The sequence below is a fragment of the Fukomys damarensis genome, unplaced genomic scaffold (assembly GCF_012274545.1).
Source record: "Fukomys damarensis isolate Sample0158 unplaced genomic scaffold, DMR_v1.0_HiC HiC_scaffold_23, whole genome shotgun sequence".
Lineage (NCBI taxonomy): Eukaryota > Metazoa > Chordata > Mammalia > Rodentia > Bathyergidae > Fukomys > Fukomys damarensis.
This window is the reverse complement of record NW_022900935.1, coordinates 15520102-15543192: the sequence shown is the minus strand read 5'-3', so window position 1 is coordinate 15543192 and position 23091 is coordinate 15520102. Positions and strand designations below refer to the sequence as shown.

Here is a 23091-nt window from a genome sequence, read left to right as displayed (position 1 = left end):
AACCTTGTATGACTCATTACTTCTCCCAACCTGCTTTCCTGTCTGTTCCATCTAAGCTACACAGGCTGCCTTGTTATTTCTTAAATATACCACACCATTTACCTGAGGGTCTTTGCTTTGACTGTTCCTTCTGTCTAGAATTTCCCTTCCCCAGATAGCTACATGAGGTGTTCATTGCAGCCCTTTGATGAAGCCCTATTTAAATTTACAGCCCTTATCCCCCTTTCCTGTTTTTTCTTTACACCAATTATTCCCTTCTAACAAACTACAAAATTTACTATACTTATGTCTATCTCCTCCCATTTGACTGTAAGCTCCATAGATATCTATTAAATGTCTACTGATTCAGCCAGGCATGGTGGCGCACACCTGTAATCCCAGCCCTAGGGAGGCTGAGGCAGAAGGATCACTGTGAGTTCGAGACCAGCCTGGGCTACATAGTGAGTTCCAGGTCAATCTCAACTACATAGTGAGACCCTGTCTCCAAACAAACAAAAATATCTATTAATTCATTCAATTAATATTGATATCTATTATGTGTCAAGCACTGTGCTAAGCAATGGAGCTACACGGTGATTAAGACTGCTTATAACTAGTGAGGGAAGTAATACTAGCCGTAGTAGTACATCATTTATCAAATGCTTCCTCTGAATTAAGTGCTTACCAAAAATAAAAACAATGCCTAACATTAATTAAAATAGACTGGCAGCTAGGCGTGATGGTGTGTATACCCGTAATCTTAGCCACTCGGGAGGCTGAGACAGGAAGATCTCAATTTGGAGGCCACCCTGAGCAACTAAGCGAGACCCTGTCAATAAATAAGTAAATAAACAAATAAACAGGGTGAATAACATAGCTCAGTGGTAGAGTGCTTGCCTCGCATGCATGATGCCCTGGGTTCAAGCCCTAGTATCGCAAAACAAGGAAATCCAGACTGTTCAACGTGCATTATTTCATTTAATCCTCAACCAAAACCTACACGGTGAATATTGAAAAGACCAAGAAATAGGATTTAAAGCTCAAAATTGGCAGAGTCAACATCTGAAATAAGGTGAGGACAGCAAGAATGTACAAACAAAATGAGGTAAGATGGGAGAAATATTTAGAAGTTAGCGTCAGCAAGACTGGGTCAAAGATTGGGTGTGTGGTATCTGAGGGAAAGAGGGAAGTGATACCAAGATTTTGGGGTGGTCCAAAGTGCAACAAAGCCCAGGAGAAAGATGAAAGCCCGATTCTGGACGCATTGTTTGAGGTGCCCGTGGGCTGCTGTTAGATACAGACTGCCTGCAGAATCAAAGATGTGTTTCAGCTTCTCCCTCGAACCTGAAAAGGCACACTCGGAAAGAACAGGAGATGCGTTCCCCTCCCTCCTGGGTCTACTCAGCACCAGTTCCAAGAAGGGCGTGGGGTACCGCGAGACAAAGAGCGCTTCAGCACTGCCTTGTCCCGGCGGTCCCTTTAAGAAGCGCGCTCCCAGCTCTCAGCCCGCCTTGTATGCAAATTTAGCGACGAGGCGGGAGCGCGCGGCTGAAAGCCGGGGACCGTGCTGCGGCGATTAGTCCTCTCCCGGCCGCCGTCGCCTCCGACATATTGCCCGCAGGAGCTGCGGCGGCGAAACGGAGAGCGCCGGGGGGAGGAGATGGGTGAGCAGAGCGGGTCAGACCTTGTCCCGGCAACGAGCGGGCGCGAGGGTCAGGCTGGCCAAGCTACTAATTGCTGCCCCAGGCGGACTAGGTCCCGGCGAGGGGCGGGGGAGGGGATGCGGGTGCAGGCGGGCACCGCCCCCTCCTGTCTTTTCGCGAGGTGGGGCCTGTTGTGGGGGCGGGACATTGGGGTGGTAGGCGGGGCTTCTCGTTGAAAAGGACTTGTGGGGTTTGGCCTTTGAGGAGGACCGGTTCGTCCCTGCTAGAAATGGGGGCGGACTCGAGAGTGGGCGTGTCTCCGCGCCAAGGGCGGAGTTTCTGGGCTGTAGGCGCTTGTGCGGAGGCGAACTTTTTGGGTTGTGAGTGCTTATTATGCAGGCGGTGGGGCGCGAAGGAGTCCTTTCAAACCGAGAGAGACTATTCTGGAATGGGACTTCTGGGCTGAGAAAGCTTTTACTGGCTTGTAGGCGGGGTTTCAGGCTGACAGTTGTGTGTGGGCGGGGCTTATGGTTTGAGGGGCTTTACGTGGGGGCAGAGTTCTAAAGATGGGGAGTGGATGTGGGCAAAGCTTTTGCGCTGAAGGTGTTTGTGTGGGGTTTTCTAAGCCAAATGTAATAGTGTGTGAACAGATCTGATTTGGGGAGCTTGTTAAGAGCAGAGCTTCTGAACAGTCTTTTCTTGGAGACTTGTGATATAACCACCTGAATTGAGGGGCTAGGAGCTGGTGTGTTCATTTTTATTAGTACATGTTTGCAGAACATGACGATTACATTCATCGTGGAGAGTTGAGACATGTACGTGACACGTCTTATTTTCACCTACCTTTCCTCACTTTGTCAGCCCCCCCCCCCGTTTCTTGGTCCCCTTCCCATTTGCGAAAGATCTGTCTCCCTAGTTCCTATTGTGGTTTCTTTGCGAGTAGAGGCTGCTATGTTGCCATTTGGAGTATAAACAGGTTATAATTTCGTTCAGGTTCTTAGGTACTTTGTGCAGGGTAGTGCTTAGGGTCTTGGGCTAGTCTGCTAAGCCTAGGAAAATAAGTTATGAATACAAGTTCTGGTCCACAGCCACAGAATTCTCCCAGAGCCCACATCTTTGATTCTAAGTCAGGCCTTGGATCCTACCCATGAGACACCAGGGTTGAGCCTCAGGGTCTTGAGAAAAGTGTGCTCTCAAAGGTCCCCAAAATTTTAAGCCACCAGGAATTTGTTCAGATAGGTTCCAGTGTACCAGAGTTGAAAGCTCAGGAATCACACCCAGGTACTGTCTCTGACACAATGTAAGCTCAGCTTCCTAATCTGAAAAACTTACATTTCATTTGTTCATCAGCATATACTTATATGTTGTAATAGGCTTAGGGGAAACAGCAGTGAAAAATACATAATGCTACTGACTTTCCATTTTCATGATAGAGACCATAAGCATTTTAACAAAACGAATTAGAGAATTTCAGAGTGTGAATGGGGTGGGGGGGTAGAATGGAAAGTAATAAAAGAGCTACTAAGAAATGACAATCAGGGAAAGGCTCTCCAGACAGAGTATAAAGCAAGTACAAGAGGTAACAGGAATCTTGGATGCTGAGAAGAAAAAAGCCATGATGGCTACAGCATGGGAATGAGATCAGATAGATGAGGTCTAGATCAAAGGCCCTTGTTAGAATTAAATGATAAATGAGATATTAGGCAACTGTTAGCTAATATCATTGCTGATATCCTTTTTTGTTTTGTTTCACTTTTTTTTTTTTTTTTTTTGAGTGAAGGGCCGTGGTATGTAGTCCAGGCTATGCCTTGAACTTGCTGTGTGGTCTCAAACTCCAGCTTGCCAGGCTGGCCTCAAAGTGTCCTGCCTCAGCCTTATGGGTGCTGGAAGTACAGGCATGTGTCACCATGCCTAGCTTGCTTTTTTCCCTGACATATGCCCTCTGGCTTGAACATCTGCTTTGTGTTGAGTCCCACAGGAGGACGAAGAGGTCCCAATAGAACATCTTACTGTCGAAATCCACTCTGTGAGCCAGGATCCTCAGGGGGCTCTGGTGGGGGCCACACTTCTAGTGCATCAGTGACCAGTGTCCGTTCCCGCACCAGGTAATCTACCTTCCTGTCTCTTATCCCTCACCGTAGCATGTGGACAAGGCTGTCCTTGGCTGGATTTTGAGATGTGACATCCTAGATGACTGGTGGGGGGATAGAGGGGAGTAAATAGCATAAAAAATACTGAAAATACATCTCAGTTGAGATGGTCACTTGAACAGATGCAGTGGGACGTGATAGAATAAACCCGAAGTCCTTGATTTTTGCTCCTGATTTTCTGGTGGCTTGGACATGTTGCCCTTTCTCCTTGGACCTCCTTTTCCTCATCTATAAACTGGACCTAATAATAATTCTCTCCTGGGGGATATTGGAAAACCTGAGTAAATTTAGGGATAAGAAAGACTATCGGCTTTTTGCCAGACAAGATTGGTAGGACTTCATGCTTGTGAACTGCTTTTTTTAAAAGTATACAGTACAGTTACATTCATCATTGGGATCTTGTACCCTTACATGACAGGTCTTGGTTCTCATTTTTTCCCCATGCCCCTGCCCTCCCTTCACCCCCTCCACCCTCCCATATTTACAAAGACTTTGTTTCCATTTTGAATTGCTTTTTTTATCTTACCCCTTAATCCTGTGCTCCAGAAGCTCTTCCTGCTCAGCACCCATGTTATTGTTTTTCCATCCCCAGGAGCAGTTCTGGGACAGGCCTTGCCAGTCCTCCCCTGGCTACCCAGACAGTCGTGCCTCTGCAGCATTGCAAGATCCCTGAACTACCCGTCCAGGCCAGCATTCTGTTTGAGTTACAGCTCTTCTTCTGCCAGCTCATAGCCCTCTTCGTCCACTACATCAACATCTACAAGACAGTGTGGTGGTATCCGCCTTCCCACCCACCCTCCCACACTTCCCTGGTAGGTGCACAAGCCAGGGCCAGGGGTGTGTGTGTGTGTGTGTGTGTGTGTGTGTGTGTGTGACATTTGGTTTTACTTTAGCATAGTCTGTCATCAACCATCACTGTATACTTGGCCCCATGTGGGGGGTAGGGGTGTAGAAAGAACATGAAACTTGTACATTCCTAGTGTGCTTAGGACTACTACACTGGGCATTTTTGAGGCTGACAGATGAATCTGACAATTTTGCCTAAAGACACTCAGAGTCAAAGTAGTATGGGGGAGATAAGCCATAGACTAATACGAATGTTCATGGGTAGAAATAGCCTTGTGCAGAAGAGATAGAAGGACAAGGATATGGGTGTTGAGAGCCAGAGGGCTCATACACCACTCTCTTATCCTCAGGGACTGTCCCACTTCTCTTCTCTGGGTCCTGTTCTACTCCTCTAAGTAATTTCCTGGCCTGACTCACCTGGAGGCCAATGAAGGTCAGAGAATGGGGACAGTCTCTATGGAAAGGACTGGGCAGAGGGAGGTGGAGGGTATGAGAAAAGCCTATGTATGGGCAAAAGACCCATGTGACCCCCAGGCCTCTGCCCCTTGACAGAATTTCCACCTGATCGACTTCAACTTGCTGATGGTGACCACCATTGTTCTGGGCCGCCGCTTCATTGGGTCCATCGTGAAGGAGGTGATTGGGTCCTAGAGGCTGGCCAGGGATTTGGGGACTTCTTTTTCCCCTGGGGGTGCCAGGGGAGACATGCCCAGCCCTTCAACCCTGAGGTATATCCTTGGGGCTCCCTTTGGACTTGTTTGAAGAACATTAATCACATCCTATTGGCTCTCACAGTTTACTGGGCATCAAAGAGAAAGGTCCACCTTGCCGGGTTCAGCCCAGTGTGCTGCATACCTTTCCCTGGGTGGGATCACAGGCTATGATGGGTGGAATTGGGGCACAGGCCCTGTGGCCTCCATCCAAAGCTCCATCCCATCCTATCTCGCCCTGCCCCAGGCTTCTCAGAGGGGGAAAGTCTCCCTCTTTCGCTCCATCCTGCTGTTCCTCACCCGCTTCACCATTCTCACGGCAACAGGCTGGAGTCTGTGCCGATCCCTCATCCACCTCTTCAGGACCTACTCCTTCCTGAACCTCCTGTTCCTCTGCTATCCGTGAGTACCCCTCACTTCACCCCTCACTGCCTCTGCCTTTAGTATGGCTGGGTTGTCTGTCCTCCATATCTTTAGACTCTCAAGCAGGCAGTTATAATATCCTGTCACACTGTATAATGACACACACACCCCCATGCAGAACTAAGGTGGCATAATTTTCCCAATCTCCTTCTGATGGGGAGTCAGAATGGGACTCAGATCTAAGTGTATATCCCAAAGGAACGTCCAAGGAATGCTGTGTCTCTCCTCTCTCTTTCTCTCCTCTCTCTTTCTCTCCTCTCTCTTTCTCTCCTCTCTCCTCTCTCTCTCTCTCTCTCTCTCTCTCTCTCTCTCTCTCTCCTTTCTCTGGTTCCTTTTCTTTCTCTCTTTCTTTGTTTATCTCAGGCTTGGTGTAATTACCTGTGCCTCCCAAGTCTGTATGCTGGCAAGCATCTGCATGTTGGCAAGTCCCTGTGTGGGTGTCTATGCATGAAGCAAACCTGTATGTATGTGTGTCTGATGTGCATGTGTATGTCTTTTCGCTCGCTCCTTCTGTCTCATCAGAACCCAGACTGGGGAGGATAGAGAAAGAGTTTTTGTGTGAGTTCGAGACCAGCCTGGACTACATAGCGAGTTCCAGGTCAATCTCAACTACATAGTGAGACCCTGTCTCAAACAAAACAAAACAAAACAAAAAAACAGAAAGAGTTTCTGGGGAGAGCCCAGGACTGCTCCCTTCTGGCCTAAAATTGATGTTTGACAAGGTGTCTGATTTGACTGCTTGGGGCAGGTTCCTGACTGGCCAGGGATTTTCAGTCATGAACCCTGGTTCATGAACTTCCTGAAGCTGAGCCAGCCCTAGTTCCTGGGAAGCTTCAGAGCTGGACACCTCCCTTTCTATTTTGCATGATTAAGGTGGCACTGATTGGAGTCTCATCACACTTTTTTCAGTTATATCTAGTTTTAATTATTAGAATAACACATATCTTCTAAAAACATTAAACTCTACAAAAGGTTTTGTTGTTTTTGTTGAAGCTAGGATCAAATCCATGCTTGGCAAACACTCTACCATTCAGCTACATCTCCAGTGCCTATAGAAGCTTTTAACATAGAAAATGAAAAGGCCCACATAATCTCAGAAATCCATTAATCATTTGTAACATATTCTTCCAGATATATTCTGAGCAAAACACACACACACACGCTCTCTCTCTCTCTCTCTCACTTCCTTCCTGTTGTCTGTCTGTCTTTCCTTTTTATTTTTATTTATTTTTTTAGTACTGGATATATACTGAACTACATCCTTAGCCCTTATCTATTTATTATTTTATTTTATTTTGAGACAGGGACTTGCTGAATTACTAAGTTCCTCAGGTTGGGCTAGAACTTGTGATCCTCCTTGCCTCAACCTCCCAGAGTTCTGTGCATGTTTTTTGTTAGTTTGTATTTTTCTAAATATGTTTATGCTATGTATGATGTTATATAATTTACTGCACTTTTCACATAATCATATTACTTGGATATTTTTCAATGGAAATACATATGAGAATGGCCCCATATTATTCCAATGTATAGAATTTTCACAATTTATTTGTCTTCTGTCAACTTTTGAATTGTTCTTAGCTTTATTCTTATTTCTTTTTCTTTTTATTTATTTATTTGTTTTTGGTACTGGGGATCAAACTCGGATCCTTGCACTTGCGAGGCAGGTGGCAGAACCACTGAACTAAATCCCCGGCAGCTTTTCCTTATTCTTAACAATGAGGCAGGGGCTGGGGATTTAGCTCAGTGGTTCTGCCACCTGCCTCACAGTCATACGGTCCCGAGTTCTATCCCCAGTACCAAAAAAAAAAAACGAGGCAACACATTTTTCTTACACTCATCCAGTATAATTGTACCACAGATTTTCAGAAGTAAAACAACTACACAAAAGATACGGTATGTCCACTTAAATTTATTTTAGAAATTAACAAATTGCCCTTCAGAAATGTTTACTGTTTAAAACTGTCCGTAGTTGACTTAACACTATAGTTACTACCTGAGCCAAGCATGATGGCACACACCTGTAATCCCAGTACTTTGGTAGACTAAGGCAAGAAGATTGCAGGTTGAAGCCTGGGCAACTTAGCAACTTGACAAAACCTTGTCTCAAAGTAAAACTTTTTTTGGTGCTGGGGATTTAGCTCAGTGGCGCCACCCCTGCCTTGCAAGCGCAAGGTCCTAAGTTTGCTCCCTGGTACTGGAAAAAAAATTTTTTTAAAGGAATGGGAATGTAACTCAGTGTGAAAACCCTGGTTTCAGTCTTCAGTAGCACATACACACACAATAAAAGTATGGTTAGTTCTTGATGAATTGTTCTTAGATACAGACCTCACCTATGTCCATATTTTTTATTTTTTAAATTTTTAACATAATATATCATAAAAAAATTAAATTTAGTGCTAAAAAGCTTATAATGAGAAGCAGTATCCTCCAACCCCACCTCCAGATTTTTAGTTCCACTCTTCAAAAGCAGTCTCTTTCAGGCCGGGGATTTAGCTCAGTGCACCATGCCTGCCTCACAAGCTCAAGGTCCTAACTTTGATCCCTGGTCCCAAAAAGAAAAAGCAGTCTCTTTGAGTTTCTGGTTTTGAGTGGTTTTTGAGTTATCTCCATAGTTCTTGTGTTCTTCTTATACCTTTGGTTTTACTTTTAAATTTATTTATTGTTTTTATAATTGGATAATAAATTCACATAGTTAAAATTCCAAAGATGTATAAGTGAAAGTCTCCCCTTGACTGTTGCCTCCTAGCTATCTAGATGGGTAACCTTTCAAGAGGTAATCACCAATATTTCTTTTTCCTTGTATGTGTTGTAAATAAACATCCTATGCACGTACAAGCTTACCACATGTAACACACATGCATACACACATTATTTTCCTTTAATGACAATGATTTTTGGGGTCGGGGATTTAGTTCAGTGGTGCTGCACCTACCTCACAAGCACAAGCTTCTGAGTTCAATCCCCAGTACCACCCCCGGAAAAAAAGTTTTGTTTTGTTTTGTTTTTAGACAGGGTCTTGCTATGTAATTCAGGCTAGCCTTGAATTCCCAACAGTCTTCCTGCCTCAGCCTCCCAAGTGCTGGGATTATGGTTGTATGCTACCACGCCTGGCTTCCAATAAAGATTTAGCTCATTCCCTCATTCCTACTGTCCTCAGAATTTGATAATTATTATTATATTTATTTATCTTATCTTTGTCAATAACAAAATTATGCTGGGGCTGGGGGTATTACTTAGTGGTAGGGGGCTTGCATAGCATGACATGTGCAAGGACAAGTGTCTGTTTCTAGTGCTGTCAAGAAAAAAAGTATTTTTTTATTCCATCAACAGTAGTTACCTGTGTTTTGTTTTGTTTTTGCAGTACTGGGGATTGAACCTGGGAGGGCTGAAGTACTTCTCCAACCCTTTTTAATTTTATTTTCAGACAAGATCTTGCTAAATTGCCCAGGCTGGCTTTGAACTTGTAATCCTCCTGCCTTAGTTTTCTGAGTAGCTAGGATTATAGGTGTACACCACTGCATCAGGATAACAGTATTTTGATTCCCTTTTATGCAAGAAGAATATTAGGAACCCTACCCGTGTACCTTTCCTCCTCTTTTTCTCCTCAGTTCCTGGCAGCTATAATCTTTTGTACTGACAATTTTGACATTCATATGCTCCTATATGACTATATTTAAGTCTTCCATTCTTTGTCTAAGGTTAATTCTAAACATTAAACTGCAGTTAATATCTTTAATGTAGTTATGTGTATGAAAATACTGCCAGGCCTGGTAATGTGATATTCTTAATAGTTGCTGAGTTACCATCTTAAAGAATGCTCCTAGTGTTAAAATCAAATGTTTTCTCTTTTCTTACGTTCCATCAGTTGCTTAAAATCATGTCACATTTTTATTTGCTTCATATTTAGATTGTAACTTTCTTATATAACTTTTTACTTATCTTGGAGTTTCTAATTACCTTTCTTTTTTCTTATTGATAAAAGAATGATGAGCCTTCAGTATATCCTGAAGTTTATCCAGCTTCTCAGTCATGCTACCTGTTTCCTGGAGTCCATTTCCCCTACCCTTCCTGGAGGGCTCCATCCTCCTGCTCCAGTCTGAAGTGGTTGCTTTTCAGGCCTGCTGTACAGCTCTCAGCCTGGGTCTTCCCTTCGCTGCCCTCTTGGAATGGATCCACTATTTCCTGGTTCCCATGTTTTACTCTTTCTTGATTTTCTCCCCTATTTTGCTGGAGTGCCTATCAGGTAATTTCCTTAACATTGGGCATGTGGGAGGAATATACATTCTGAGTCCTAGCATAACTAAAAATATCTTTATTCTGCCCCCAAACTTTATCGAATATATATTTCTAGGTTCAAATTCATATTTTCTCAGGGTTTTGAAGATACTGTTCCATTGTCTCTTGTATCCAGTGTTGCTAGTGACAAGTCTGATTTTGACTCCAATTTCTTTGTAGGTGACTTGTTTATTTCTTCTCTGGAAGCTTTTAGGAATTTCCTGCTTATCTTTCAATTATTAGAGATTTCACAAGATGTATCTGGTGTATAATTAATTTTTGTCAATGATTCTGTCACAACTCAAACTTGTGATCCTCCCTCAGTGCTAAGATTACAGTCATGCACCACCTATGACTTCTTAACCTGAAGATGTAGTTACTTGTTTAGCATAGGAAGATTTTCTTCCATTGTTTTGTTTTGTTTGTTTTTTTGAGACAGGGTCTCACTATATAGTTGAGACTGATTTTGAACTCACTATGTAGTCCAGGCTGATCTCGAACTCACAATGATCCTCCTGCCTCAGCCTCCCAAGTGCTGGGATTACAGGTGTGTGCCCAACTTCTATTGTTTTCTTTATATTATCTTTTCCATTTTTTTCTGTTCTCTCTGGACTTCATCAAATGGTAGATTTCACAGGTTGATCATTTCTCTTATATTTTTCCTTATATTTTCCATTTTTCTATGTCTCTCTCCCTTTTTCTTTCTCTCCTTTGTCTCTTTGCCTTCAGAGAGATTTCCTCAACTTTATCTTCCAGCTTTTTTATTGAGTTTTTTTTCAGCAATTGTATTTTTCATCTCCAAGACTTCTTGTTTTCTGATTGTACTTTTCTTGTAGCATCCTGTTCTTCTTTTTATTTTTGTTTTGCTTTGTTTTTTGTTTTTGTACTGGGGATCGAACTCTAGTCCTTGCACTTGCAAGGCAGGTGGCACAACCACTGGCCCTCTTCTTTTTAAAATTTCTTATGTTCTCTCAGTTTTGTATTTATACTGGCACCAATTTTTCTGTTTCATACTGTTAGTTTCCAAATAGAGTTGATTTCTTTGTCTGTATTTAAGAATGAAGCACTGTAGCAGGAGTGCATTTTCTTTCCTTCTACAATTTTTTCAGTGGGTGGGAGATTCGACTGGATTTCTCAGCATGTGGGCAGGACACTGGTAGCCTTTGCTTTAGGAGGTGTGAATGAAGTGCCAGGTGTCAGGCTGAGGGACCCTATAGACCAGAAAGAAGTGGGACTATTACTTGTTTTTTTTGGTACTGGGGATTGAACTCAGGACCTTGTACTTGCAAGGCAGGCAGTAGCACCACTGAGCTAAATCCCAGGCCTGGTAATACTACTCTTAAGATGCTCCCATTAGAAACTTCAATTTTCTCACATAGTTTATTCAATTTCTTTTGAGAAGACTCCTCAGGGTGAGTTGTGTGAGGTGAGTATGGAATAAAAGGACTGACTCATATAAATAAATACAGACCTTTCTTTATTAGAGCTATTTGTACAGCCTTGCTTCTCAAGTCTTCCCTCTGTGAAATGTGCCCATTTCAAGCCAGAGTCTCTCTCGGGTCACTCTGGCCATGTAAGTTTCCATACCAGTGTGTCCTCTCATATCATATTCTAGATCTGTGCTGTCTTAGCTAGTTTGGTAGCTACCTGTAGTTATTTATTTTATTTTTATTTTTTGTTTTTTTGAGATGGGGTCTCACTATGTAGTTGAGATTGACCTGGAACTCACTATGTAGACCAGGCTGGTCTCGAACTCACAGTGATCCTCCTGCCTCAGCTGCCCGAGTGCTGGGATTACAGGTGTGTGCCACCACACCCGGATACCTGTAGTTATTGAGCACTTAAAATAGCCTACTTTATTTTCTTTCTGTTTTTTTTTTTGTTGTTGTTGTTACCAGGGATCGAACTCTCGGGACCTTGTGCAGGTGAAAAATAACCTACTTTCCATTGAGATATGCTGTGAGTGTAAGATACACACCAGATTCTAAAGACTTAGTACAAAAAAAGAAAGTAGGGCCAGGGATTTAGCTCAGTGGTTCCACCACCTGCCTCAAAAGCACAAGGACCCAAGTTGGATCCCTGGTACAAAAAAAAAAAAAAAAAAAGCCAAAGAAAGTAAAATATCTCATTAATAAATTATTCACTGTATGTAATATTTGTCCATGGATTGGGTTAAATGAAATAGAATACTAAAATTAATTTCCTTGTTTGTTTGTTTGGAAATCAATTTTGTCTTTTAACATGGCTACTAGAAAATTTTCAGTTGCCCGTGTAACTCTCATATTTCTTTTGGAAAGCTCTCTGCTGTGGGTGAGGGCTTCTTCCTCATCTGTCGACATATCTCTCTTTGTTTTCTCAGTTTTGACAGTGATTTGTGTATTGATGACCTCCTTCCCATTTTTTTCTTATTGCTAATGGGTATTTATTTTCTACTTTTATACTCTCATGAATGAGTGAGTGGAGGGTATGAAAGAACCTGCCATCTTGCATGTAAAGGTGCTTCTAATTTCTAACCTTTCAGATCAGTCACTTACTGGCAACAAGTAGTTTAGTTGCTTACAGGACCTATCTACAGTTCTTAGAGGCAAAACCAAGGAAATTCTTAAGTATTTTCCTGTAGGATAGAGTCTGAGTCCCTTACATTTTTGTATAACACCCTTCCCACCCCCAGTTCGCACAGGGTATCCTAAAGTGTTTTGGGAATTCCATTTCAGTCTTCTTTCCTGTCCCTACAGAATCACTGGCCTCTTTATTTTCTGAACAGAATTGTATTGATCTTCTGTTCAGAGCCAGGCATCATGCTGGAGGGCTGCTACGAGGACTGAATGAGAGTATTTATGAAAACACTGGTTTAATGCCTGTCTGAGAGAAAAGGATCAATATAAGTTGTGTAACTGTGTAACATAGGGCAAATTAAGGAAGCTGAAGCACAGATTTTAAATAACATGTCCTAAATCACAGACCTAGTAACTGGCAGAGTAGGACTTTAATTCAGGACTCTTTGGCCCCAAAGGTTATGCTTTTTTAAAAATTTATTTTATTGGCCAGGTGTGGTGGCGCACACCTGTAATCCCAGCACTCAGGAGGCAGGAGGATCACTGTGAGTTTCAGACCAGCCTGGGCTACATAGTGAGTTCCAGGTCAGTCTCAAGTAGATAGTGAGACCCTGTCTCAAAAAGACAAAAATAAAACAAACAAAAAAGATCCAAGTTTGGGCCCAGCTGGTTTATTTATTTATTTATGGGTTAGTTAGTTATTTTCGATACCGGGGATCGAACTCGGGTCCTCATGCTTGCAAGGCAGGCGGCAGAACCATTGAGGTAAATCTCAGGCCCCCCAGCTGGGTAATTTAATGAGTTAGTGAGATGCTGTCTCAAAAAGAGGGCTGAAGGTTGGGGATTTAGCTCAGTGGTTCTGGTGCCTGTGTTGCAAGCCCAAGGACCAGAGTTCAGTCCGCAGTACAAAAAAAAGGGAGGGTGGGGCTGGGGATGTACCTCATTATGATTGTCCTGGGTTCAATCTCTTAAAAAAAAAAAAAAAAAAAAAAAAAAAAAAGCACTGTCATTGCCCTTAACTTTTGGGGGACAGCCCAGAGCTCCTCTGGGGACCTAGACCTAGAGAAATTGAGAGGCCTCAAGGTGGAAAAAAAAAAAAAAAGAAATAATTATGCCTGGACATGGTAGCACATTCCAGTAATCCTAGCACTCGGGAGGCTGAGGCAAGAGGATTACCATGAGTTCAAAAAAACCCCAAGCACTTATCTACTTTTTATAATTATAGTCTTCCCTTGGTACTCTGGAGGACTCTGGAGGACATCCCAGATACCAAAATTAGAGGATGCTCAGGGTCCTTATAACATGTGTGCATATAACCTACACACATCCTCCCTGCATACTTTAGTAAGTATGCTGGGTATATAGCTCAGTGGCACTACACCTGCCTGGCCAATGCAAGGTCCTGAGTTTGATCCCTGGTACCAGAAAAAAAAATTAGTATGTAATCATTTCTACATTATTCATAATACCTAATGCAAAGTAAATGCTATGCAAAAAGTTATTGCTCTCTTTTAGAGCAGTTGTGTTCAACCTGTAGGCTACTTTTTTTTCCTCTTTTTTTTTCATAAAGAATTGTCTTAGGCTGCATGTAAAATATATATATAATGTATATAAGTAACAAAACTTCTTTAAAAAATAAAAATTTAGCAGGCACCAGCACCACTGAGCTGAATCCCTGCCCCCCAAAAATAATAAGAGAAAAAATTAAAAACTCCCTTAAGTATTTTTATTATAACATTAACAAAATAAGCTGGGCGTGGTGGCTCACACATGTAATCCCAGAACTTGGGAGGCTGAGGCAGGAGGATTGCTGTGAGTTCGAGACCAGCCTGGGCTACATAGTTCCAGTTCAGTCTCAACTACATAGTGAGACCCTGTCTCAAAAAACATAAATAAATAAATAAATAAATAAATAAATAAATAAATAAATAAAACAAAAGAGGGGCTGGGTGTAGTGGCACAGGCCTATAATCCCAGCACTTTGGAGGCTAAGGCAAGAGGATCACTGTGAGTTCAGGGCACCTTGAGCTGTATGTGAGACCCTATGTCAAAACAAAAAAGGAAGCAGAGAGCGAGCCACACATTGTACCATACATGTCTGGTTTAGACGTTAACAATGAATAAAAGCCTGTATATGTTCAGGACAGATGCAAACATACCAACACCATAGAACTAATGACATATCGGCAGCCATGTAACATTTATTTTTCAGATAGGATATTTTCAGTCCAAGGTTACTTGAATCTACAGATGGAAGATCCACAAATAGGGAGGGCTCACTGTATTCTCCCAGTCTGTCGGCTTCTCTAGTTTTCTCCTCACACAGCACCAGCTCTACTCTGAAAAATACACCTTGAGGGCTGAGCACAGTGGTACATAGCTGTAATCACAGTGACTTTGGAGGCTGAGGCAGTAAGATCACAAGTTTGAGAGGCCAGCCTGGGCAACTTAGCCCCTATCTCAAAAAGGCTGGGGTGCACCTAAGTAGTAGAGCACTTGCATAGCATGAACAGGGCCAAGGATTCCATTTGTAGTGCTACAAGAAACAAAGCAAAAGGACCCTAATTAACTTTAGCTCAACCTGAAGAATGCTGCTCAGGGGAAAGGATTTGTACTGTTTTAAGAGTCCATTTCACAACTGCCAAATAACAGACACAAAATAAATACTTGTGTCCAATGCAAACTAAAGAGTTACCTCTCATACATGCACCAAATCATATAATTTATACTTATTTTGGCTGTATCTTATATACTTTTAATTCATTAAATTGGTTTTTTTAATATCTATCTTGATCTTTGGTACCAAACAAAGCTGGGTCTGAGCCCTGGCTGTATTTCTTGCTTAATAATTATGTAACCATTTAGGAATTCACTTCTCTAAGCCACAGCTTCCTCAGCTGAAAGGGGGACAAAATAGCAGTTTCTAATGCATGTTACAGGAGAAAAAAAGAAGAGACATGTAAAACATTTAGTACAATGCTTGAAACATAGGCTAGGCCACTGTGTGGGGACTATTGTGGTTTTTATTAGCTGTCCCTCTAAATGGTGGTGGGGTGGGGACTTGTCTTGCTCCTGACTGTATGTCCAGTGCTCAGCACATACTCAGTGCTAAGACATACGTTCAAAAATTATTGGACACCGGGGCTGTACTTCAGCTGTGCTGCACCTGTCTGGCAAGCACAAGGTCTGGAGTTCAATTCCCCGTATTGGGAAAAAAAAATTGGATGACAGCATAGATGGATGAAGGATGGTTAAATTCCCCTCAGGGCATCCAGGAAAGTTGAGGCCCAGAAAAGAAAGCAAAGGTTGGGGTCTGAGCCCAGGGCCAGGCCTGCCCTCACCACTGTCTTCCCCAGCAGGTTTGGGATGTACATTCCATTCCTACAGCTGAACTGTGATCTTCGCAAGACAAGCCTCTTCAGCCACATGGCCTCCATGGGGCCCCGGGAGGCAGTGAGCGGCCTGGCTCGGAGTCGGGACTACCTCCTGACACTGCGGGAGACATGGAAGCAGCACACGCGACAGCTGTATGGCCCAGAAGCCATGCCCACCCATGCCTGCTGCCTGTCACCCAGCCTCATCCGCAGTGAAGTGGAGTTCCTCAAGATGGATTTCAACTGGCGTATGAAGGAAGTGCTTGTCAGCTCCATGCTGAGTGCCTATTACGTGGCCTTTGTGCCTGTCTGGTTTGTGAAGGTACACAGCTCAACACAGCGGGAGGGACAGGGCCTAGCTGGGACCTTACCTTGATGCCTACCTTCTGTGAGCCCTCCTGCTTGCGTAAATAATTGCTGTTTTTTTATGGGATTTCCCATCTGTTCTCTAGAAAACTAGAGTGATTACTGTCTGCATTTGAGAGTGCAGAGAACAAGACTCCCAAAAAAGGAAGTGACCTGCCTAAGGTCATTCAGCCAGTGAGAGAGACATAGTGTTGTTATTAATAATAATTGATAACAGCAGTGACTTGGTACAGTATTTTGGTGGCAGTTTTGATACACGCATGTAACACTGTCCTGCCTTATCCTTAATTAGGGAAGCCAGGATTCATCCAGATCTGAGTGACCCCAAAAGTCTGTGTATACTGTCCTGGAAGGTACCTCCTCAGCTGTAGTAGCCAACATTCCTACAGGATGTACTGTACCTAAAGATTTGAGGTTGAGGGGATTTGAAGTCTGTTGAACACCTACCACACCCAAGGAACTCTCATGTATATTATAATCTTCCTAATGCCTTTCAGAGGTGACTGGTGGTTACTCTTTTTTTGTTTGTTTGTTTTTGAGACAGGGTCTTGCTATGTAGTTCAGGCTGGCCTTGAACTCACTGTGTAGCCCAGGCTGGCCTTGAACTGGCGGCGATCCTCCTGCCTCAACCTCCCAAGTGCTGGGATTACAGGTGTGTGCCACCATGCCCAGCTTCCTTTGTTAGGTTTTTGTTTCTTAATTTCAGGCCATCCTGAGTCTCCCCAGCACTGTCCAATCTTCTGAGGGAGGTAGAATCAGGGAAGGGAGAAGGAGTGAGGCCATCATGAGTATCCCAAGCCTTGTCCATCTCTTGCTATCCCCAGAACACACATTACTATGACAAGCGTTGGTCCTGTGAGCTCTTCCTGCTGGTGTCCATCAGTACCTCAGTGATCCTCATGCAGCACCTACTGCCTGCCAGCTACTGTGACCTGCTGCACAAGGCTGCTGCCCATCTGGGCTGCTGGCAGAAGGTGGACCCAGCACTGTGCTCCAACGTGTTACAGCATCCGTGAGTTGCCCTTCCCTACTTTGCTCAACTGCAGCCCTCCTTTTCAGTGTCTGGAGTCAATAGCCCACATGCTCATTAACTCTTCAGCCAGCCAGCGAACAGCTACTGAGCCCAACTTGTATTTTAGGCCTGTTGTGTCCAGAATAGGGTGTGATGGAGCCCAAGATAGAAGAGGAGAGAGGAATAGAAAGAAAGAATATAGCTGAATATGAGGGTCAGTGTGTCTGTGGCTCCCTAAAGGCCTCTGAGAAAATCCAGGGTTCTTCACAGGGCTTCCCAGCTCGTGAACTGAGTCCTGCCTGCCTTTTTTTTGTTCATCTCTTATAGCTTGCAGTGTAGTGGTGATGGGAGATGAGCAGGTGGCAAATTCAAAGACTCATGCACTTCCTCATTTATTGATTCATTCACTAATTGACTAAATTGCTGAAGAATGCAATCATTCATTGCTTACCTCCTGTCTCATCTGCTCACTCATCCACTCAACTGTTAGGTCACCTGTTCTTTGAGGAAACATTTACCCATTTCATACCAGGCCTGCTGCTGGTGTATCAGGCAGGGGAGGTTGTACTTTGACTTATAGACTGAAGAGAGCCATAGAAGAATTTTTAACAAGTCGGGTGTGGTGGCACACACCTGTAATTCCAGCTCTTGGGAGGCTGAATGAAGCAGGAGGATCACCACGAGTTTGAGGCCAGCCTTGGCTAATCCTTAGGCACCAGTGAAGAATGAGCCAAGCTAAGGAGAGGGTAGCCCAATACCTCAGAGCTCCTCAGTAGGGTGACATCTCCCTCTAATCTAGGTACAGTGTTATCCTACAGCTAGGCCTCTTTTGCCTCACCCATCCCAATTTTTCGTGTACCTACTTCTATAGCTCTTTATCAAAGTATTTTTAAACCCAGGAAATGCTAATTTTCCTGCCTATATTCCCCCATGAGACTGGAAGCTCCTCAAAGCCAGGACCACCTCTGAGTTATATCTGAGTCTTAGGCCCAGGACAAGGCCTGGCAGAGAGGAGACCCCCCGGGACATGTTTGTAGAGATAGGTCCACCAAGGAGCAAAATTGCAAAGGAAGGCTACAAAGCCAAGCCTCCTAGTGTTGGCCCTCCATGCCAATCAAGGGCCCTTTTGTACTCTGTTCAGGTGGTCCAGAAAAGTTACTAGATTGACAAATGGGCCAAAAATGGGCTCAGCTTAGCCTCAAGCTCTGAGGGGAAGGAGGAATAGAAAGATAGAAAATAGCTGAATATGAGGATCTACCTGTTTGTGGCTCCCTAAGGCCCTTAGATAAGATCCAGGCTCCTCCACAGGGCTTCCCGGCTGATGAACTGAATCCTGCCAACCAGCCTTTTCTGCTCATCTCTTACCCTGCTCCAGTTCATACTTTGCTCTAGCCATCCAAACCTCTTCCAGTCCTCCTACACTTTTTGGCATCTAGGCTTTTTCCCGTTGGAATGTTCTCTCTGTCCTTCTTTTGCTGGTTATCTTTAGCACCCACTTCCGTGCCCCATGTTCTCCCCTCCCTTCAGTCCCCCATAGTACCACACTCATTCCACTGCATGCTTTCTGCTGAGTTTTCTTAGTTTTCTGTCTGCCCTTCCAAGACTAAAAGCTTCTGGAGGCCAGGTCTCTTGCCGATCTAGCACTCAGCTGTCTCTTCCCTACTGCCAGAGTGCCTGACTTATGATAGGTACACTGCAATTTTTTTTTGTTTTTCTGTATATAATGTTTTATTTTTTAAGGTTAAAATTTACATAGAACGAATTTTAAAAATTGCAAAGGGTGTACCCTTAGAGTTTTGATCAAGTCATGTGCACCATGTAACTTACCCCATCAAGGTAAAGCACAATTCCAGCCCCCCCACCAGGAAATTTCCTCATGGCCCTCGTGGTGACCTCCTGCCCCCAAACCTTCCTGTTTTATTTTACAATAGGTTAGTTGTGCCTGTTCTAGAATTTCATATGAATGAAATCATAAGTAGATACTCTGTCCAGCTTCTTTAATTTGCATGTTTATTGTCTGTGAGGTTCATCTCTGTGATTGTATATAACACAATAACTACTTTTTAAATGAATGAAGTAATGAGGCAGAAGTATGTATTAGAAGAGAAACTGTAGTTCTCAGCCCAGGACCTTTGTTCCTGGGAAAAAACAAACATTGGAAGAAAGTTTTCACTAGGTGCACAGTCTGATTCACATGCAAATGGGACCTCTCAGTGCCAGTCTTTGTGGCATTCTTTGAGGCCACAGGGATGGATTGGACACCGTCTCCTCTTCCTAGAGGGCTGCTAGCCTCATGAGGGATACAGACAGGAAAATAAATAAATGACAAACATTGGGAAAAGTGGATCAGTAGCACTAGATTCAGGGGACAGTAATAGGATACTCAACTCTAGGGCATTTGAAAGAGACTATTTGGAAGAGCCAGGTTTTTTGGGTTTTTTTTTTTTGGTTTTTTTTTTTGGCTTTTTTATTTGTTTGTTTTGGTTTTTTGGTACCGGGGATCCAACTCAGGTCCTTGCGCTTGCAAGGCAGGCAGAGGAACCACTGAGTTAAATCCCCGGCCCAAGAGCCAGGTTTTGAAAGATGATGAAGAACTTTCCAGAAGGGTAAGGCTTTGACCTGGGCATGGTGGTGCATGCCTGTAATCCCAGCACTTGGGAGGCTGAGGCAGGAGTATTACCATGAGTTTGAGGCCAGCCTGGAATACATAACAAGACCCTGTCTCAACACCTGCCCCCAAAAATAAACAGAAGGTCAGTCCTATTGGAGGGAGGTGCACAGACATGAACAGAATAATGTGCCAGTAGGAACTGGAACAGTTCTGAGAGAGTTTATGAGTTGTGTGGTACGAGACATGGGAAGCCTTTAACTCATTTTAAGGAGAGCATAGGCATGCTCAGCCTTATATTTTACAGAGACCATTCAAATATTTGTGTGGTGGACTGAATGGAAGCTAGAAGTGAAAACAGATGAAGCAAAGGCATCCAGAGAGGAAAAAGTGTTTTTGTTACAATCTCTTTAGTCCTAGACTGCCAGACTCCCAGTGCAGTGAATTTCTTGGGGTACGTGCCTCATGTTATAGAGGGGGCAAATGAGACCCAGAAAAGGGAAGTCATTGTGTCTAAACGATAGAAATGGAAGTAGAGCACTGGTGATTGCTCTATGCCTAATCCTGTGATACCCTCTTTCTTGGTTGAGCCTGGGATAAGAAGCACTCTTGAACTGTGCCTCCAGGTGGACCGAAGAATGCATGTGGCCACAGGGTGTGCTGGTGAAGCACAGCAAGAATGTCTACAAAGCAGTAGGCCACTATAATGTGGCCATCCCCTCTGATGTCTCCCATTTCCGGTTCCACGTGAGTGTCCTCTGGGAATGAGGGTTGGGACGTGATCTGGAGGGCAGGGGATGGATGGGAATCAGCAGGGAGGACTGTGGGCAAAGCAAGAGAAAGCTATTTTCAGTATTTCCCAAACCCAAAGGAAGACAGTGTACACACGCAGCACAAGGAAAACTATAAAGATTACCACTTCATAGTTGTCGCTCACTTGATAACGGATCTTTTAGACCATTGGATGGAGAAAATGATACAATAAAAGAATGAGGTTTTTGGTTTTTTGGGGTTTTTTTGTTTTTGTTTGGTACTGGGGATCAAACTTGGGATCTCGCACTTGCAAAGCAAGTGGTAGAACACTGAGCTAAATCCCTGGCCCTAGGAATGGGTTCTTGGCAGTTAAAATAAAAATGAGTACTCCTTGCTGTGTGCTAGGCACAGTGCTAAGCACTTCCCATACACTGTGCTACTCAGTCTTTCCCAGAAACTTGTGTGTGAGAGAACTGCCAGAGCTAACCCTGTCTTTAGATACTGCAATTGGCTTAAGGAGTTCACCTTCAAGAGCACCTTACTGGGAAACTTGGGAACTGAGAGTAATGACACATAACTCAGCACTGTGGGACAGGGCTGCTCAAAATCAGCTAGGTTAGTGTTCTCTATTCTATTTATTTTTCTTTAAACTCCTTTTTTCCAACACAGTCATAGACCAAAGTTCATTTTAAGGACTTTACAGTATTGCTGTATTTGAAGAGATTGGAACCCCCTTCACTTCCCACTCACCTCTCTGTTAAAAGCTCCCAAGGGACCACATAGAAACGGGCTCTGAAGATCATCACAGTTTGAGATACTACTTATCTGAGCTGTTACTGGCATTTCATAGTTGAGAAACCTGAGACCCAGAGAGGGAAGGGATTTACCTAGAGTCTTGCAGCCTGTCAGGTACAGAACTGAGCCTGGCATCCTGGTGTCTTGAACTCTATTTCATGCCACCTGTCTTCCCATTTTTTAAGCACCTCTTCAGGTTTAGCTGTCTTGGCCCTGTGGAATCAAGACCCTAAACGTTAAACATACTTTTGAACTTACAGAAAATGTTTCTTGAGCCCTATACTCCACCTTGCTCTAAAACACTAGATAAGAGTAAGGTATTATTATGTCCCCTAGAAGCTTCCAGCCTAGCTAAGGATGCTACAACAGGAAGTAGTAGGTAACTGAGGGAGGGTATGGAGTCTGCAATAATTTTCTGCACAAACACAATAAGATTCTAGCTTGTTCAGACCCCAGTAATACCCAAGAGGGTGACATATAAAAAGATGTCAGGGGGTCCAGGGATTTAGCTCAGTGGTTCTGCCGCCTGCCTCTCAAGCACAAGGGCCCAAGTTTGATCCCCATACCAAAAAAAAAAAAAAAAAAGATGTCAGCATATATGAAACCCAATATTTTATAAAATTAATAGGTGCTAATGAACATATATTAATAAAGCTAGGCATGGTAGCACATATCTGTATGTAGTCCCACCACTTGAGAGGCTGAGGTAGGAGGATTGCCATAAGTCAAGGCTAGCCAGGGCTACATAGTGAAATGAAGACCAGCCTGAGCTATACAGTGAGACCCTGTCTCAAAAAAAAAAAAAAAAAAAAAAATCCAGAAAAATGAATATATCAATAAATAAATAATATTGATTTTAGACCAGAAAAAATTTGAAAAAGTAAACAAGTCTGAAGAAAGGATCCCTGGAGGTATAAGATGAACAGTATCTTAAATGATTTAAATAGAAGCAGCAGCATTGTCAAAGGAATACCACAAGCAAAGACAGATGAGGTGGCAAAGTCTATGCCCAATACTACAAAGTCTTCCTCCCAGCCAAGTCTGCATGGGGTCCCGAGAGCTTGTCACTTTCACTGGCCCATGCAGAATTCCCCCATCCACGGTGGAGCACATCTAGCCCATGCCTATCCTTCCTGGGCAGTTCTTTTTCAGCAAACCCCTGCGGATCCTCAACATCCTTCTGCTGCTAGAGGGCGCTGTCATTGTCTACCAGCTGTACTCCTTAATGTCCTCTGAAAAGTGGCACCAGACCATCTCACTGGCCCTCATCCTCTTCAGCAACTACTATGCCTTCTTCAAGCTGCTGCGGGACCGCCTGGTATTGGGCAAGGCCTACTCATACTCAGCCAGCCCCCAGAGAGACCTGGACCATCGGTTCTCCTGAGCCCCTGGTGACCTCAGGACAGCATCCGGCTTCAGCCAGGACTCCCTGGCAAGGGGCTGCTGGGGAGGATTGAATAGGGGAAAAAAAAATCCACCAGAGCTTTGTATTTTTGTTACGTACTGTTTCTTTGATAATTGATGTGATTAAAAGAAAAAAAGTCATATTTTTATACTCCCAATAATCCTGTGTTCTGTGGTTCTTTCCCTTCTTCTTAA

At 43.6% G+C, this 23091-nt stretch overlaps 1 protein-coding gene across 3 annotated transcripts; it reads left to right on the top strand.

The window, feature by feature from the left end:
• Positions 1–1506: 1506 nt before the first annotated feature.
• Tmem39b (transmembrane protein 39B) lies at positions 1507–22965 on the top strand. Of its 3 annotated transcripts, none has more exons than XM_010621574.3 (9): positions 1507–1643; positions 3601–3727; positions 4365–4584; positions 5171–5254; positions 5576–5730; positions 15944–16280; positions 17149–17336; positions 20571–20691; positions 22353–22716. In XM_010621574.3, exons 1-9 carry the CDS (start codon positions 1640–1642, stop codon positions 22374–22376), a joined length of 1260 nt encoding a protein of 419 aa, XP_010619876.1. In that variant the 5' UTR covers positions 1507–1639; the 3' UTR covers positions 22377–22716. The 3 variants fall into 3 exon arrangements, with proteins under 3 accessions (XP_010619876.1, XP_010619875.1, XP_019062666.1); XM_010621573.3 differs by having other exon boundaries at positions 1510–1643; positions 22634–22965; XM_019207121.2 differs by lacking the exons at positions 1507–1643; positions 3601–3727 and adding an exon at positions 4969–5051 and having other exon boundaries at positions 4529–4584; positions 22634–22965.
• Positions 22966–23091: the final 126 nt, after the last annotated feature.

Bases quoted from the DNA above. Each gene is read 5' to 3' on its own strand.
- Tmem39b (XM_010621573.3), top strand. The intron at 4,585-5,170 runs GTAGGTGCACAA...GCCCCTTGACAG, and splicing joins CACCCTCCCACACTTCCCTG to AATTTCCACCTGATCGACTT. The intron at 17,337-20,570 runs GTGAGTTGCCCT...CTGTGCCTCCAG, and splicing joins TCCAACGTGTTACAGCATCC to GTGGACCGAAGAATGCATGT.